Source organism: Aptenodytes patagonicus, chromosome 2 (genome assembly GCF_965638725.1).
Source record: "Aptenodytes patagonicus chromosome 2, bAptPat1.pri.cur, whole genome shotgun sequence".
NCBI lineage: Eukaryota > Metazoa > Chordata > Aves > Sphenisciformes > Spheniscidae > Aptenodytes > Aptenodytes patagonicus.
Window position 1 is genome coordinate 3,929,095 of NC_134950.1, and position 18,310 is coordinate 3,947,404.

An 18,310-nucleotide genomic window follows, 5' to 3' on the forward strand; every position below is an offset into this window, starting at 1 on the left:
ACAAATAAGAAACCAAATTAAATGAGTTGGATTTCAGATTTCTTTGGTATACATCTGATGTTTTGGTTTAAGTTACTGTGATTCACCAGAAGCAATGAGTGTTTTAGCTAATAGATAGGTAGTTCCATCTTTTACCTCCTCCTTCTACTTCTGGCCTTGCACAAAAAAAGAATTCTTTGTACTTAGCCAAGAGTGTACACTCAGGAAACAGTAAGGCTAAACCATTTGCTGTGTGCAAATAGTATATCAAATTTGTAAGAAGCAGCATACCAGTTTACTGTAATTTCATTGACTAGATTTCCTCCTGTTTTGCTTGGAATCACCTTATTAAAATGCTCTACTCTAGCCTACAGGAACTTATTTTGGCCAGCAGTTTGTTTTGATATAGCAAACATTAGCCTTAGTAAGGTGATGCACGTATTTCCTGATACACATATTTCCAAAAATAATAATTTACCTACTCAATTATATATTATAAAAAGTTCTTCATAAAATTAAATCAATAACGCCTTAGTTTACTTGCTCCCTTTTTACATAAATTCTTTCTGACACAGAGTTCTTTGGTTTCTCCTGCCCCATCCTCGCTTATATAAATATGACTAGGAAGAATAAATACGCTTTTCCATCCTTTGGCTAATCGTTGTGCCTCCTTTGCGCTAGAGAATTCTGTGGACATAAATTTTTTTAATGGTAGTTCAAACGTTACTTTACATGCAGTGCTACAGTATATGACATTTCAGGCCCACTTGTTTCAGTGAGTATTGAACAAGTCTTGGCAGTGTTAGGTTCTTGGCAGTGTTAGGCTTACGGTTAGACTCGATCTTAAGGGTCTTTTCCAACCTAAATGATTCTAAGCAGTCACTCTTGGCATTTGGATAGTCAGGTACTGCTGAATAAAATAATGTGTTTGTGGGGAGGGAGCTGTAACTGGAAGGATGACAGTAAGGAAGAAGATGAGTCGTTCTGCAGGAGCCAGCACAAGGCACGTGCCTGAAGGGGGTTTTTAGGGCCTGCCACAGGGTTGGTCTTGGTTCACAGTGGGTGCTGGTTTTGCAGCTTTAGTATGTGCTTATTTGGTGAAGGAAATTGAAAGGTGTTTAAACATATGATCGCTGTTTCAGATGTTAAGGCAGGCTATTTAAGCCATCTAAGTAACAGACTCCAGGACACATGCCTTTAATAGGGAAATAGGTATCTTAAAGAGAAATTTGTATGTCATCTTGTTCCCTAGCTGGCGTGGCTGTTGTTACTAACTCAAGTAGCATTTTAAAGTCAAAAGGGGTGTAGCTGTAAGTGCATGGTAATATGATGGCATAAGTTTCTAATAATGCTGGTGTGCCATTGCCTCTCTGTAGAGGAAAAAAAGCAAATTTGTTTGCTTGTAGTGACTCTGTAAGAAATGATAACTGCATCCTGTGGTTTAGATATATCAAGTAACATGGCCTGTGAAGGAGAAATCCAATCTCTTGGAGAGAGCTTCCTTACAGAACTGAAGGATTTTTAGCATCCTGAAAGAGGGGCTTCTCAGCAAGTTTCCAGGTTCTGCCTTAGAATCACAGATTTACAGTATAATATCATTTCAGTTAAATCACATACTGTGGTTAACTCCTGGTTATGGCAGTGAAGTGGCACGAGAGTTCTTCTCTAAGGTGCTATTATGAGCAGATCCTGTTTGAATTAGTTGCCAATTTAGTCATACCATTTAGCTGAAATCTCAATGTGAATGAAAAAATTTCTCTTTTGAAGGAGATAAGCATGATTGATGTGAGATTTTAGCATGCAGAAAAAAATTATATGGTATAGTTCATCTGTGAGAGAGACTTCCAGTAGGTTACCTAGAACAAACTGAAATATAACAGGAGCCAAATGTCAAAACACAACAAACAGGAGAGAAAAAAATAATAAATATATTCACCTGATTTCAGTATTACAACACTTTAAAATGTTCTTAATGAAGGAGATGTTGACATATGAAGGGACCTGAATGTACGGGTGAATGATGCAGGCTAATCACAAGCAAAGCTGTGAGGAAGGATGGAAGGACAAATACAATTTTGTTGAATCCCTTGTGCTTGCAAAGCACAGTGCATGCTCTGTTTCTTGATTCCTGTGCTCAAAATGAAGGTCTGCCCTGTGCTCAACTCTGAAAGAGTTTCTTGTGTAGGACTTGCATTTCCTAGTTCCATTTGAATTAGTTGGTAGGGGAAAAAGGTGTTCTTTGCTTGAGGTTGTAAAGTTGGGGTTTTTTCATGTTCATTTTATCAAGTCACTCCAAAAAGACAATGCTGAAAAGCGTAAGTAAATTTTTAAGATGAAAAATTGTATCTTGAGTGCTTATGACGGTGTCTGCTAGCTCAGTTATGTCGTAGTCTACAGCTCACTTCTTCTGAAAAGAAAGACTAACAGTCTTAGCATAAATTACATAGTTACACATTCAAATTATTAAGTAATTGGAGGAATATAAAGGCTCTGTACAACTGTAGCTCTGCCATATCGTCACAGGACTGGGAGACATTCAAGCCTAAGATTTACTGCAGATTAGTTTTACAAACCTTGAGCAAGTAATTAGTCTCCACGTTCACAAAGGGAGTTACTTGCTTCTTAGCTCACCCAGCTATTCCGCTGATTAGTAAGATAATATAGTTAAAAATACCTGTAATGCTAATAAATAACAATATTTCAAATTCCCATCACAGTTGAATAGACTGGTGGTGTTATCTTTTTGTATTTTAGACTGACTAAAATGCTTGTTTTCATGGATAAGACGACCAGAATGAACTGTGGTGACAGTCCAAACAGATTTCTTCCGTATCAGTGCCTAGGAAGTTACTGCATTGATTTCATCAGTGTGTGTTGTTGGTTCAAGAGTTCTTACCCTCCTACGCTCCTCCTTTTGTGATCCATTCGTGTGATTTGAGCAGATGCTTTTGCTTTGCTAGTAATAACACTGTAGTATGACTAAAGAAATGTTCCGTGCAGTATTAGGTTTGGGTTTTTGTTGTTTATGTATAAACACACTTGATGTGACAACTGCATAGTGCTCGTTTTGTTTCAAAAGCTTGAAAACAAATAGGTTTATTCCTTCTACAGATTTTTTTCAGGGTTTTTCCTCAAACTGGTTCAGGAATGTACGACTAAAATAGAATGGGACATTATCAGTTTCAGCCTTCCAATACTGGTTATCTACTCATACAGTTCTAACGAGGAGCTCCAGTAGTAACTGCCCTCTAGCCTGGTCGCTTCCTTTCTAACATAGTCTGTTGCATAGCAAGTGATTTGTTCTTTTTTTTAACACAATAATTTTAGTGAATATTTAGTATTGAGAAGAGGAACTAAATAAAAAAAAGAAGTCCAGTGCAGTTTTCAGCAGCATTTCTGAGCTTTACGGGCTTTTAGGTAGACGCCAGTGATATCCCGGCTGGAAGCCGGTGTGGAATGGTGGAAATCCTTCTAAGTAGTACTCATTTCAAGCAGGTACTCTCTAAGCTCCTGAGAAAGTGTTGGAACTTCTTTTTTTCTTTTTTTTTAACTTAGAATCAACTCTACCTAAATAAACTTCCTTTTGTAGCTAGACTTGAGGGTATGGTAAGTTTTAAGACAAAGCAGTCTTCCATTTAGTCTGGCAGAATAGTTGGAACAAACTTTAGACAGTAAATTGTAAAGGCAAAGTTTGAAATGCAGAAGACGAGTTGGACTGAGTATCACAGGGCATCAGGACATGTACAATGATGAACTGAAACCACCTTTGTCATTTCAATGTGCCCTTCATATGAAATAGGTTAGTCAGGTTTCAGACAGCTTCTGCTACCCATGTATCGACATAAGATTGAAGAGCATTTCAGCATTTCAAGCTTAAATTAGCTTTGTGGCCTGAGCAGACAGGTCAAGAGTTGAAACATCTCTTCCCTTTTAGATAGCTTGCATTGCTTCCAGTGACTCTATACCTGTTCTTCTGTTTCAGTAGGGAGTATTGGATTCCTTTATTCTCATTCCAATACCTTTTTCAGTAGTCTTTTAAAATAGCTGTAGTATTTTTTTCTTTTCTTTCATACTGTGTCTAAAGCTTTTTATGACTGTTACCTCAGATTTGTGTTAGAATGATAGCACTGAAAATTGTGCTATGTGATGTTAGGAAGATAAATCCCTAGGATTGTGGTAATGTGGTATACACAGAAATACTGATACACTAACTTATTCAATAATTTTGCCCTCTCCTTGCACCTCTTTTACTTTTTAGCATTGAATCTGATTAATGTTCTGTCATTTTCAATGATAAGTACATTTTCACAACTGATGAATGATTTCTGTTTGTTTAATCACCCCAGCAGTTTTTATAATGGTACTTTTTTGTTGTTTAGGATACAATGATAAATCTCACCCACTTGCTTTAACTTTGGATTAAAATTGCCATCTTAGCAAAGAATGGGTTGTACATAGTAGCGCGTTACCCATTAGATTTGCATGCATGAAATTCAACATGCACCCTCCAGACTGGACAGTGATTGAACACACTTAATACACCTTTAAAAAAATTCTGCACCTTATCCCTCAAAATCTGGCCACTAAAAACTGCACAACTGTGTATAAGATGGTGCTTTTTTGTAAGTATAGCTGCTTTAATGGTTCTTAGGTTTCCAGAATCTATGAAAAATGTGAGGTTATTTTTATTAAAAGGTAATTCTCCTTTTCCACCCTCCCTCCACTCCTCCCACCATTGACTGGTATGCTGTGCCAGTATGCTGCTTCTGTGGTACTGGGCTTCTCTTTTAACACCTGTACCTCCGGCCTGTATAACTCAAGGTGGCTGGACCTCACTCTTGAGTTTTGACTGTGAAGGACTACCAGCAACAAGATGCGGGTTTTTAGTCGGTTGGCTTTTTAAACCACCTCTCACATTTCCTGAGATAGAGGAGAGAGGGAAAAGAGGAAAACAGAGAGGAGCGAACAGATGACAAGAGAAATGAAAGGAGCAGCTATCCTCAGGTTCTTAGTGTCGTCTTGTGTCCTTTCTCACCTCATTAAATCAGTTGTGGCTTCTGTGTATTTTTTCCTACTCAAAAGTCTCTCTCCTCCTAAGCGCTTTGCTAATTAAATGTCCCCTACGAAAGGGAACAGTACCGTGGGGCGTCCACCCAGAGATCTTTGGAAAGGTAGAATATCAGTTGGCAAGACAGGTCTGCACTGGGGATAAAACTCCAGTGGCAGATTTCAGATCGTAAAATATGTCAGTGTTGTATTTCAGTGGGACAGAGAAAGTGTGTTTTTCCTTGTTCTATGTAACCCTGCTGTGTGAAATACTTGTTTTGTGTTAAGTTCTTTTAAGGGTCCAGAAAGTCAATACGTCCATGTTTAAGTCTGGTGACTGCCACTTAAATCAGAATTTAGCTATAGCACAGTCTGGTAGAATTTAGATGGGGAGCTTGTAAAAGTGGGTTATGCTTCTGGGATAGACAATGTTTTTTGTGTTGTCAATGGATGGTATATATAGTTGGCAAAAGCTGACTTTTTAATAGATTCTAGTCTCACTTTTAAAAATTGAAATAACTTTGCTGTAGAAGCAAATGCTTTAGAGTTTCGACAACATTTGTATATCCATTTGCGTATACAGAATTGTAATGTAAACCTTTACTTTTATGTTCATTCATTGTAGATGTTCTCTCCAGTCTCTTTTTCTTTTATTTCCAAATAATTTGTTTCTGTTTTTCTCTTTCCTTTTCTTGCCTCTTTGTAAAGGAGTCAATCACTGTCAGCATAAAGTAAAGAAAGCTAGACGCTTTCTCCCTTTCGTCTTCTGTTCCCATGAGCCGCCGCCTAAGGGTACTGCACTGCTCTTTGTATAGGCTGCCTTATTAACCCAAAAGCTGAATATACTAACGCAGTATAACGCAATATACTTTTTTTTACTACTTTAGCCTCAGGTAAACAGAGTTCCAAGAATAATTTCATTAAATTTCTGCTACAACTTTCCTCCTATTGAATTGGATTTTCATGCAGTGTCACAAACTTGCTGGTCCCCGTTTTTATGGGGGATTTAGTTTTAAGCATCATATTCTACAATGACAAACAAATTAATAATTTCATTTGTATAGCTATGCAGCCCCTGTATACCCATGGGGTATTTGGTTAATATATTTTTACTTCATTCTTGGACCCCTGATACAGCATGCCTATGAATGAAATAGAATAGCAATAATAAGCATCAGCTAAGATGCTAAGATCATTTTGAATTAAATATTGAATACAGTGATGCTTTTGGCTGCATACTGGTTCAGCATTTGGTCTGGACCAGTTTGGCTTTGTTAGGGGTAAGAAGAATTGGAGTAATAGGTGCATTACTTTTACACCATTAATGCTCATTTTCCTTTTATTTATAAATAATGTCTAAAGTGCATCAGCTTGTGCTGTGGGTATCGGTGTGGAATAGGGCCGCTACCATAAATGCGGAATGTGGTGCTCATGAACAGCTTCCCAGTAGAGTTGCTCCCTCTGCCACTCGTTTAAATTTCAGCTCTGTATAACTGCAATATGCTCTGTATAATTAATAGTTAGATGGGTTCTATTTCTTATGTCTTAGTGATAGCACAGGAGTGCATTTCCTTTGAAAGAGTGAACACCAGCTCTAGTTATCCAAAGTCGTAAGTGTGTGTGAAAAGTCAAATGGAACTGACTCATCTGGCTGTAGGAGATCTGTTTTGTAGTGAAGTATTGACTTAAACCAGAAATTGGCATTTCTTAACAATGCATTAAAATAGTTCCACTCCAAAATTTAATTTTTGTGTAAATTTGTGTTTGAAAGTCATTAACTCTGTTTCATCATACAAGCTTCTTAGAACATACCTTTGTCCCTTGGGTGTTAGGCGAGAAGTCTTAAATTCTGCTACTTTTCTGGTTTCTCTTGAGTCAGGTATATAATATAACTGCAGTCTGAATACTTTTGGATTACTCATGAATTTAATAGTATATTTTCCCCTCCCCCTTCTCTGTCCCTTCTCTCTCCCCCTCTGTTTTTCTCTTTCCTTGCATGCCACCTGGATCTGCAGATGAAATTAGTGGGGACGGTAATACGTTTTCTAGTCTGTGTGTTACTAACGTGCAATATGCAACTCTTATATCCATATACCACTTAATACACATTTCAGTAATAAATTTTATACAGATTTAAGTATTAAAAAGCAGTCTGCTTTGGACATTAGCCAATAAATATTGTACTTTACAGGCTGTGCAACTAACACTTTCTGCTAAACTGGAATTGAAAAAGGAAAAACGATTTCAAACACCCAGGGATGTGGTATTGCATGCGTTTGCAATGGGAGTTCTGGCATGATGCAAAGAAGGTTTATAGGTTTGCAAGAGTGTCCATTCAGTTTGATTGAAATGGTTGTATAACAGAATTTTTTTGGTCAGTGGGCGAGATCAATGGATGTAACACGTGAGAAATGAGTCTACTAAGTGATGCTTTAAAGGCATGGTTGCATCAGAGTGCTTTGTGGTCCGCTACTGCTCCTTGCATAAAAAGAAGCTGTACAAGATAGATTAATGTAGATTGAATACATGAAATATTAATCAGGTTTCAGCTACTCAAACTGCTAATTTTAAAGACAGATTTTAATGTTTTTCTTCAAAACTTTGAAACTTATTATAAAATATTAAACTTCTCCAGACTTTATAAGTCTTTTTTTCTAGAAAATATTGATTTGCTATCCTCTGAAAACAAGTTGGGTTTTGTTTTTGTTTTTTTAAAGAGATTTTTAGCTATTTTTCTAAAGGATTCCATCTGATGTTGAGAAAAAGTCAAACTGTTACTACTGATAGTGTATGTATCTTTATTCTTATAAGTGGGAGGTACTAAAAGGGCATTAAAAAGCAGTATGTAAAGGAAGGCGATAAGAAGAAATAGAGATAACGTCTTCTGGCCTTCCTCTCAGTAAAATGTAAAGGGGGTGTATAACTTCTCATCTCCTTTCTCTCCTTCAGATATAAATCAAAGATAATACTACACCAATTTTCTTTCTTAAACATTAAAAACTCAAAGGACATTTTTTCCATCATAAATTCAGAAATTGTATTTCAGATACTAACCCTATATAGCTTTTTATTGGTGCTTATCTTCTTTTATAAATTATGGGCTCTGATAAATGGGAAAAAATAATGAAAAGGGAAATTTCAAACAGGTGATTAAGATAATGGATTAGCTATTATGGATTTAATATCCTAGGATGTTTTTTCCTGCTGTTTAATAAATGCATTCAGATTTAGTAAAGCTCAAATAGGCTCATCCACCTGTACCACCAACACTGTATCTTCATCCAAAAATGACCTATTCGTTTTTCCATCTAGAAGAATCTGGGGTTGACCAACAGGTGAAAAGGTTCAGTGCTGGTTTTAAAATGTGCGAGAGAGCAGCAGTAATGAGCCCTATTTTTAAATCTTAGCATTTTTAGACTTATCAAGGGCCTCGAAGATAGAACATCTCCTGGAATCACTGCTTTGTTGTGAGTGTTTAGCTCTTGAGACTGCTATAGCACATCCTTCTTCGTAAAGCAACCTGGAGAGCCTTGCCCAGCTGAGTTTTGCTTTAGACTCCGCATGGGTTCTGGAATATCTCTTAGCAGGCATAGTCATAGTTCTAAAACTATGGTTTTAGAACTTGGTAATAGTCTCATACTATAGGACTCTAATTGTGGGGTAAAGGCTGCATGTGAGAGAGGTCAGTTATCTTTGTTGCAGAAACTTTGAGCACATTACTGTTAATGCCTTGATTGAATTTTCTTCTAATTCCCAGAAACAGTGCCAGACATGTATAGGAATTATTTTCTGAATTCTTGTTATATATTCCTCTCCAGAGTGTTAAATGTGTAACACAAATATTTGTTTAGTTAATTGCATACATTTAATTTATTTGGATTGGCTACTAAAGACCCTTTAGTTTCAGGATGGTTTTAGGCAATGTATCAAAACCATGTAAAGTGCTCTGTGGTGTTCTGATAATGCTTTTATTGTGAATTAACTTCATTAATTTAAGATAGAGAGATGAACAAGCCAAGCCATTTATCACATTTTGTAAGCACTGTTCCATAATTAAGTGTGACAAATGTTTTGTTTTTTTAAAGACCAGTGTGGCACCAGTTCTAGTTTTCAAACTTTTTAAGTTGTTCTCAACTATGTTTATAATATCTTTCATTCAGTCCATTTTTTTTTACATAGATTAAGAACTTTCTGGTATCCTCAAATATTAGCTTGTAACAATAGTTGATCTATATCACACTTAACAAAAGTTAAAAACATCTTACCGCAATACTATAAGGAAGCAGAGTGATTTATCCCCATCACATTGGTGTTGCACTAATGATTTCTTTCAAATGGATGCTTATTTTTTAGATCAAACGGGGGCTTATTTTCTACAAAAAAAATTAGTTTATAATGTAGGGAGGAAAAAACATACCAAGAAAGAGATTAGTGCCTCTGGAGTATGCTGCCTGTTTAGAATTGTGCACTGTCTTTATAATTAATTGAATTTTCATTAGGTGACTCTGTTTTGCTGTGTCCTAAATAGCAATTGCCTAGCAAAAATTTAAATGGCATACAATTCCCTGATTCTGTTTTTACAAGACATGGTATGTTCCTACAGGAGTTTAAAAGAAAAATAGCTTGAATTTTATTTAAGTAGTACGAAGTTAGGATCATAAAACTACATTTACTCACTGAAGTGTGTTGAACTTCAAAGGTTATAGGCAACCTTTAGTTTCCTAATTGTTGAATAATCAGTTTGTATGAAAATTAAGCCTCTTGTTTATGTATGTGTATAACATTTATGAGCCTTGCTCTGGTTTCAGAGTTGGCTTAAGCTGGTTGAACTGAGGGCTGCTGCCAAAAGGAATCATCCCATCCTTCTTTCCAGTCTCACTGTGGCTTTGTCCCATTCACCGTTCAGAAACCATACCTCTAGAAATGGTGCCAGGGAGTTGTAGGGATATGCGTATGCTCCAGGGCAGATGGGGAAAAAGGGGGAGTAAATCATGCCTTTCTGAGGTGGTCCAGTATATGATCACCTGAAACCAACCATGAAAACTGCATACTGGATTTGAAATCATTCAATTTTGAGAACCTATCTATGCATTTAAAGTTGGTGAGTAGAATTTAACAGCCTTGCAGTGAAAAATTATCTCACTGTTGTGGACTGGTTTTGTAACCCCTGGAGGAATTTATCTGACCTTTAGGAAATGACCTACGCACACTGGAAGTTCTTTAGAGCAAGAGAAGGACCTTCTGATATGACTTGACACCATTTAAAGCATTTTGAGAACAAATGATGTAAAAGTCGTAAGTTCTAAACAGAGGAAGAAGTACACTATCATTTTTCAGAAAATTTTGAGAACTGGTTGTTTGCAAACGTTGTCCATGAGAGGAAAATTGAGACTAATGCAAGAGAAATGGGTGTAAGGCGAGAGTGTGACTTAAAAGATTGTTATGCTCTAGAAGACTATGGAAAATAACTCACCTTGCCATACTAACAGTAGGTAGATGCTGCCCTGGAACATCTTTACTGTCTGTTCTGCCTGTTTGACATAAAAAACTAGCAAACTATTATTCACACTTTATTGAAGGTAAAGTAAGCTAATCCATTAATAATTTTTTCTCTTTACTGCAGTGGAATTTGCTGTTAAAAAGATTTTCTTTTTAAGTCAACAGTTTAGATGGGTTTCAATTACAGAACGTGAACTTTTTTGAATACAAATGAATCTTCCTTTTATTCGTTGTTCAATGCATCTATGTGACGTAGTATAATTGGCACTGAGGTCATTATCATACCATAAATTATGCATGAGCAAGTTTTATTCATGCTATTGTAAATGCGTCCCAGCAATGTTGAAGTTGGGGGTTGTGACATATCAGCCTTGATAAATTGGAGATACTGTTCTGGAGAATTGTTTTCATCTGCTTTTCCCGAAACTCTTCAATTCCTCCCTTTACAGAGACAGATGACTATGCAGAGATTATAGATGAAGAAGATACTTACACAATGCCATCAAGTAAGTATGGTAGTTAACTTGGGAACTTTTCTATCTGAAAGCTTTGGTTTAGCAGGGACTGAATCTTATATTTCAGCCCTAAGGAATATGTTTGCAAATAAAATATTCTTTATGTTGTTTTGAGAACTCATAGATTCAGTGTTTTCAAGTTCAGGTTTTGAAGCAAATAGACCAAATTCTGTTTTGCTGCTGTCAGTGACTTCACAGTGAAATTCCTTTTATGTCTCAAAATGTAGATTTTTTGATTGTGATGCTGAACACAGCACTTAAAGAAAGAATGGATAAGATTTCTGTGATAAGAGCAAACAATTTGGAAAGCTTCTGTGTATTGCTGTCTAACTGTATCTCACCCTTGCTCTATGACAGACTTGCTGCTCTCGAATTCCGTGATAGAGGAAAGTCATCTGTACCACATGCAATTGTGTTAAAGATGAAAAACATTAGGAACAAAAATAAAAATTCAAAGTTCTTCTGAGTCTTCATCTTTGAATTCAAAAAAATGTTGCATTAGCTACCACAAGGATTTTGTCTTACGGCATATTTGAATTATAATATAATCTTAAACTGTCAAGGCTACCTAATTTAATGTGAAAGTTTAGTATTCTGATTTTAAAACTTGTGTCTGCGAAATTACAGTTGTGTTTTGGCAACCAAGGATTTCTCTAGAAGTAGACAATCCGTTGATATGCAGACCTGCAAAAACATCGGGTTTGGTTCATGTAAGAAGGGAGGATGGTCCTAAGCTGGTACCATGTTCTGCTGAAGAACCATGAAGGATTTCTAGTTTACCATGTGGCAGGAATGTTTCATGATCACTTCAGTCTTTAAAACATAGTTTCCACTACTGTGGAAAATATTTAAAAACCAAGAATATATGTTTTGAAAAACATATATATTTGAACGTAAATATTTGAAAAGCAAGAATATATGTTTTCCAGAAATAAACAGTGTTTTGAATGTCTTGCAGTAAGTCACTACATGATTCTACTAAGTTAATTGCAGGATCAAAAAGTACTATGATAAATTATATCCTTTATTTTTTGTTAACATGTTAACATTGTGTGGTGTCCCCCCCGCCCCGAGTCTTTTCATTTAAATTCTCATGGAAGTAATTACTTGTGGGCCCAGCCCTGGATGATGCTGAACGCTTAAGTATGCCTTCAATTCAAATGGGCAGTTGAAGTGAAATTCATTAAGTGCTTTGCTGGGTTGAAGTGGACTCAAGTGTTCAGCTCTCAAAGGACTGAGTCAGTAAAAATCACAAGAACAGACCTGTGACTTCTGCTAATGTAAACTTAAAATTGCATCAGTATCTTTCTTCATTTTTTAAAACAATGTTAAAAAATGTTTGTCCTTGTCTTGATTTTAAGAAGCTATATCTAAGTAAGCATTTGATTTTTCTCTTAATTGCACTGCAGAAAGCTATGGAATAGATGAAGGTAACAGGAGACCCTTTACCCATCCCTGTATGCTTGCAATTTGGAATGATGTGGAATTTTTAAGTTTACTATTCACTTTCATTTAATAAACATTATTTATTTATTTATTTATAGTTAAACCAGTTAGCTTTGGGATTTTAAAGAGGAAAATGCAGTACTTAAAAAAAGAAATGAAAAGGCATTTATCACTTTGTTATCCAGCTCTAGATGACATTATTTCTGTAGTGTTAATGAAGTCAAAATCATCACTCATGAAGTCCTAAGCTGGTTGATTTTTTTTTTTTTCTCTGAATAATCTCTCTGAATAGAGGTGAAAACATATACTGTACATGCTTTTCTGCTATTCCTGAAATATTTTTCCATGTCTGCTAGAAATTAAATTGCAAATGAAGTAATTCAATTGCAATTGATTAAATGTTTTGCTGAAGTACTGAACCATTTTTATCAGTAATATTCTCAGTCTGTTAAACAGCCAACTTAACAAAATTGCTTAAGTCCACAAAACATATCAATTTTACTTCAATTACACACTATTGATAGAGGTGTAGTCCACTGAAAATTCTGCTCTTTAATTTTATCTTTATTTGCCATGCTCTTGTTTCTGTATTTTTTCTTGCAGTTACCTCTTTAAAAATTCTCCAGGCTTATTTGATGGTTCCAAAATCTAAAATACCGCATAGTGGAGTTCTCTTAAACATATAAAGGGATGTGTGCTAAGGCTGTATTTAATATCATAGGTATTGCCCTAGGCTATTTGTATTCTTTGTCTTTTACTAGCTATAATTAAGAAGGATTCGATTAAGTCTATTGCATTGAAATAAACAGTGCATAGTAGTTAATTTAGCAAATTAGATTTCACAATTCCTTTTTCATTGCTTTGATTCAAACATTTGTTTAAGAGGTTTCCACTGTGTGTATACAGCATTTGTATAGGTTGGTGTGCAGCAAAAGTTAATCTTAGCTATTCATATGTGAGACATTTGAGTGACTTACTTTGAGTTTCGTATCTTGTGGATTATTTCTTTGCCCTTCATCAGAAATTTGATATTTTAAGTGCATTATATTCTTATAGCCAGAGATTATGAAATTCAAAGGGAGAGAATTGAACTGGGGCGCTGCATTGGTGAAGGACAGTTTGGAGATGTACACCAAGGAGTTTACATGAGTCCGGTAAGCCTCACTTCTGAAATAAAAAAAAACAAACAATAAAACCTTTCTAGTTAAAAAATAAAATAATAAATCAATGTATTCCTCAGATGCCTTGGTCTGAGTCTTCCAGAACAAATGAAAATTGACTTTGTAATTTATTTTTCAGAATAATCAGCATGTAGAGAATATTTCCCATGTTTCAGATAAGAAGAAAACTAGCTCCAGAGTAGTTTCTCTGCTCCTATATCCCCATTTTTTTATAGATTGGGAAAGGAATCAAAAAAGCCAAGTAAAGTAAATTATTCAGGACTGTACCAAAGCCACTGGCTGAGTCGGAATTAGAAGTCGTTGCTTTCAACCCCAGCCATACGCTTTCTTCTTTATTTTGAGTGTGTCCAAGCATGGTAAGCACACGTCCCTTTGGCCATACTCCCCTATTGAGCATTCAGTGCTTTAGAACCTTTTCCAAAGTTTAAAACAGTATTTATGGGTGTTCAGCCTGATCTGGGGTTAGGTTCAGCGTTCAGTGCAGAAGCTGCCAACTGTGTCAGGATAAACTAGTCTAAATACAGAGAAATTTTAGTCTGTTATGCTGGAAGGGCAGTAGCCTACAACAGAGGGACAATAATGTTAAACAAATGTGTCTGTTTCTCCAGTGAGCGTCTCACTGTATCTCTCACAAAGAAGCTTGTATGTTAATAAAGTTACTACTTTTTCCTAAAAGAGAAGAGACAAAAAACTTGGGCAGTGCTCCAGCAAAACCCCAGTGCACAAGAGTCACCTCAGTGAAACCAGTGAGGTTGGTGGGACTGGCGTAATTTAGGCCGGTGCTTATGTGTTTTTCTAGACTGCAACCACAAAGATTAGGATTGCAATTTAAATGGATGAAAAATTAAGTTTGTGGAAAAAAGCAAGAGAAAGCTGGAAAATTATTTCATTTCAACCAATTTCAAGCTAATAATAAACTAATTGTGCAAGTGCAAAATGAAGATTTATTTCTCATTTGAAGAAATTAAGTGTCTGGATTTTCAATAGATGAGGTAATTCATGTGGACAACAATCTAGTTCTAACTTCAGAAACAGTCTTTCCCAGAAACAGCTGGTTAGCATCTTGGGCTCGGTGGGTTAAATAAATAAATCTTTAATGCAATATTTAAGTAAATAAATAAGGATATATGTTATATATTTCAGACAAGTTTGAAGTCTGTTCCAATACCTGAATTTAGAGAAGCAGTTCTGATATATTTTGCGTTAAGGGAGATCCTTATTTTTCATTTAATCCTGTCCAAGTTAACAGGACTACTTGAGGAGTAGTGTTTCACTGAACTTGGGGCACAGTGGATAAATCTAGTGCTCTGTAAAACCAATTAAAGACCCCTTTTCTTAGGGTCTATTGTTCTGAAAATGCTGTCTCTCTCCATTCTTTTTCTTGAATTGGAAAACAGATTTTATTCAGTCATCCTGTGTCTAGTGTAAGTTTTTTAAATGGCAACCTGCTGATTACTTTTATTAATAAAATTTTACTACATTTAAGACACTTGAATATGTGAAGGGAAAACAGAAAGGTATTATCATTAAATTTTAATGTACTAGTCACAGAGTGTGTGACTTTTGGAAGAAATCTTACAATAGATAAAAGATTAGTTACAATAACATCATAGCGTTTCCATCCTTGTATATATTCAGCTCATGTGCAAAAACGTAGGGGAGATTTCTGGCCTCTTGTTCTGCTAGCTCAAAATCTCATTTATCCCTGTTCATTGCACTTGTAAAGTTCTTATTCTAGTGACTGTGCAGCATCCACCTCTTCTTGAATGCTGCTTACTAATAGGTATTCCTGAAATATCACAACCAGCCTGTATTTATAGGATACTGAATGGAAAATGTATATATACATGTAGGATCCTATTGCTCAGACGTAAGCAATTCAAATAAGATTGTCTTTAAAGGCTGATTTACTGTGGGATTAATGCAAAAGTGTCGTTTAAAATAGTGTTTGCTGCTCAGTGCACAAACTGTTGCCAGTCTGATATATCCTCACTGTTTTGTCTCCTTATTCAAAAACAGAAGATCAGCAAAACCCTGATATCGGGCTTTTTCCTGTATTTATTTTGCACGATGTCTGGAGTCTTTGCTGGTTGCAGACACTGAAACTCTTCCTTTTGATGCTAATGTTGGTTATGAGATGTTTCAAAAACTCTCTCTGTAACACCAGGACAGGGATTGGTCTGGCTGGCCTCCAGAGGTCTCATCCAGTGCCAATTACTGAATCCTGATTTCAGAAGGGAATAAAATAATCTTAATTTACCACCAGTTTTTCAGTCAGTTTATGGGCATGTTTATGAATGAGAGAAGGCTTTAATCAATATTTTCCTGCAAAGTCAACTTGAAGAGCTATATTGTGAGTAACTTAGAAAGTAGACATTTAAGCCTGAAAAATATAAATATTATTCTAATTCTGATAATGGTTGTCTGTAAAAATAGATTTAAAATAGAGCAAGCGTGAGCAGACACAGAACATAACTCTGTGAATCTTCAGCTCTCACTGGCCTTAAAAAGTAGGTGAGGGCATACATCAACCCTGTAGCCTTTTGGGAAAAGGTTCATTTGTAATCTTCCCGTTAAACAATGCACAATTCCCAATTTCCCAGTTGGAAGGAAGGCACACTAGTCCTTGAGCAGGCCTGTACCTAATGTAGAAGCTTAATTTTAAAACACTTCAGCTGCTTTCAACCCATTAAGAACTTGTATGAGTGACATCATCTGAGCAATGCATGTTCCTGTGGGGATACACTGTGTTGTAAAAATACCATTTTCTAAGTAAGTTGTGGCATTTTTGAATACTAGTGAAGCTCAAACACCTAAAGCTTCTTTTTGGGAGAAAAACGCTTGCAGCTTCACTGTGCTGTCTAACTTATGGAAAGGGTATTTGTAAAACATACCAAAGCAAGAAAAGATGAAAGATGCTGCCTGAACCAAGAGGCCTCCTTTGGGCTGTCTCAGTGCTTCTCATTTTTCAGTATTCAGAGGATAAGCAATCAGATGGTAAAAATCTGTTTCTAATTTTGAATACGTGTTCAGTTTAACTCAGTTTTAAGCCCTTGATAGAGCAGATTGTGAAGCTAATATGTAAAATCTTTGTTTTACTTTCCTTTGCAGTTTGAGTTCAAAATTATAGCCAGTCTTTGCTCTGCAAGAGCCACAAAAAGTTCTTTATTTGGCTTTCCAGGTTGCTTGCTTGCATAAGCCAAGTGTGGGTTTTAGGCATATATTTACTTGTTTCCTCTGCTTTTTCTAAATACTGTCAAGAGTTTACCATCTGCAATAACGCAAAAAGTTTAAAGTACTATTCAGTTAAACTTACTATCTTTTGTCATAGTTTTTGTACAATTTAGTATAGTTTAAAACAGATTAAGTATTTCCTAGGTGCATTAGAGGTAAATGTTGTACACTAGGTGTCTTGATTATAATAATATTTTAACAGTGAAGCTTTCAAAATGTAATTTCTTAACTAAAGATATTTTAGTTAATAGTAATTTTCTCTAAAGCTGTTTTGCTAGAATTTTAAAGCACTTAGCTTTTGGTGGGCTGTATTTCAATTATTTCTCAATAATGTCTTTCAGGAAAATCCAGCTATGGCTGTTGCAATCAAAACATGTAAAAACTGCACCTCAGACAGCGTTAGAGAAAAATTCTTACAAGAAGCCTGTGAGTATTAAAATACTTCTTTTGGGGTAGCTTCTGTAACTGGTCCTTGCAAAGACTGCAGCCGTCTGTGCGAGAAACTTCTGATACTAATGTAAATCTTTTATTAATATATAGCATGACCTTGTCTTCTCCTGCAATATGTGCCAGGAAGACTGCTTTACATCCTTGCATTGCCCATGTATGTGATTATATGTGGGTTCTTTGATTTTCTAAATTGAACAGTGATGTCTGACTCCTGTAAGGCTTCAGAACCAGTTTTGGAATATTAGAGATCTGATCCTCTGTTTCCTTCTTTCTCCTTAATGAATTAAAAAACCCAGCACTTTTTTCAGTGTGTTACTTTAGACGGTCAGGTGGTTGTCTTTGTTAACAAAGTTGCTAAAAATGTTATGTCTAAGAGAGATCTGTTTTGAAAATTCAGAATTAAAAATTATGATAGAATAAACCATTGCCCACAAATATTGCCTTCCCCAAACGGTACATTTCCTACATGGAGGAAGGCTTTTTGTTGAGGTGAATACTGACAGAAAACTTCTATAAGAATGTTGTAGTTACTGATTTCTCTACTGTTTGGTTTTGTAAGCAAATTAAGATATGAGACTTAGACCTTAATTTTTGCCTATTATCCTCTGCTATTGTATATCTATAAATCTCGTAAAGGTATTGTATTATATGAACAAATTATTTCGTTATGGCCAGATGTTACAGTATTCTTTTATTCACTATTCCTTTGTTCAGGGATTTTTTTCTAATTGTTCAGAAAATCTGTGCTTATAGTTAATGGCTTCTTATTTTTGGATGTCAGATTTTTCTGAAATTACTGTAATTTTTTCCATTACATTTCTAGCTGTTGGAAAAGTAAATACCATTGCTTACAGTAATAACTTAGCAGTCAAAGGTAGGCTGCTGTCTCTTAACAATGTAGAAAATAATTGCTCATTGAATGCTCCTTATTATGCTTTGAGCTTGACAGATTAGGAAATG

The 18,310-nt window shown here is 35.7% G+C and overlaps 1 protein-coding gene across 12 annotated transcripts in view; it reads left to right on the plus strand.

The window, feature by feature from the left end:
* PTK2 (protein tyrosine kinase 2) overlaps positions 1 to 18,310 on the plus strand; it is a 226,338-nt gene that overhangs the window by 155,819 nt on the left and 52,209 nt on the right. For 4 of the 12 annotated variants that reach the window (XM_076329035.1, XM_076329028.1, XM_076329027.1 and 1 more), the window contains 6 exons: positions 5,734 to 5,817; positions 7,041 to 7,058; positions 10,974 to 11,030; positions 12,449 to 12,469; positions 13,542 to 13,639; positions 17,242 to 17,326. In XM_076329035.1, the coding sequence (XP_076185150.1) occupies positions 5,734 to 5,817; positions 7,041 to 7,058; positions 10,974 to 11,030; positions 12,449 to 12,469; positions 13,542 to 13,639; positions 17,242 to 17,326 (363 nt within the window). The remainder of the gene's footprint in view (positions 1 to 5,733; positions 5,818 to 7,040; positions 7,059 to 10,973; positions 11,031 to 12,448; positions 12,470 to 13,541; positions 13,640 to 17,241; positions 17,327 to 18,310) is intronic. The other 8 variants (XM_076329036.1, XM_076329029.1, XM_076329037.1 and 5 more) reach the window with 5 other exon arrangements.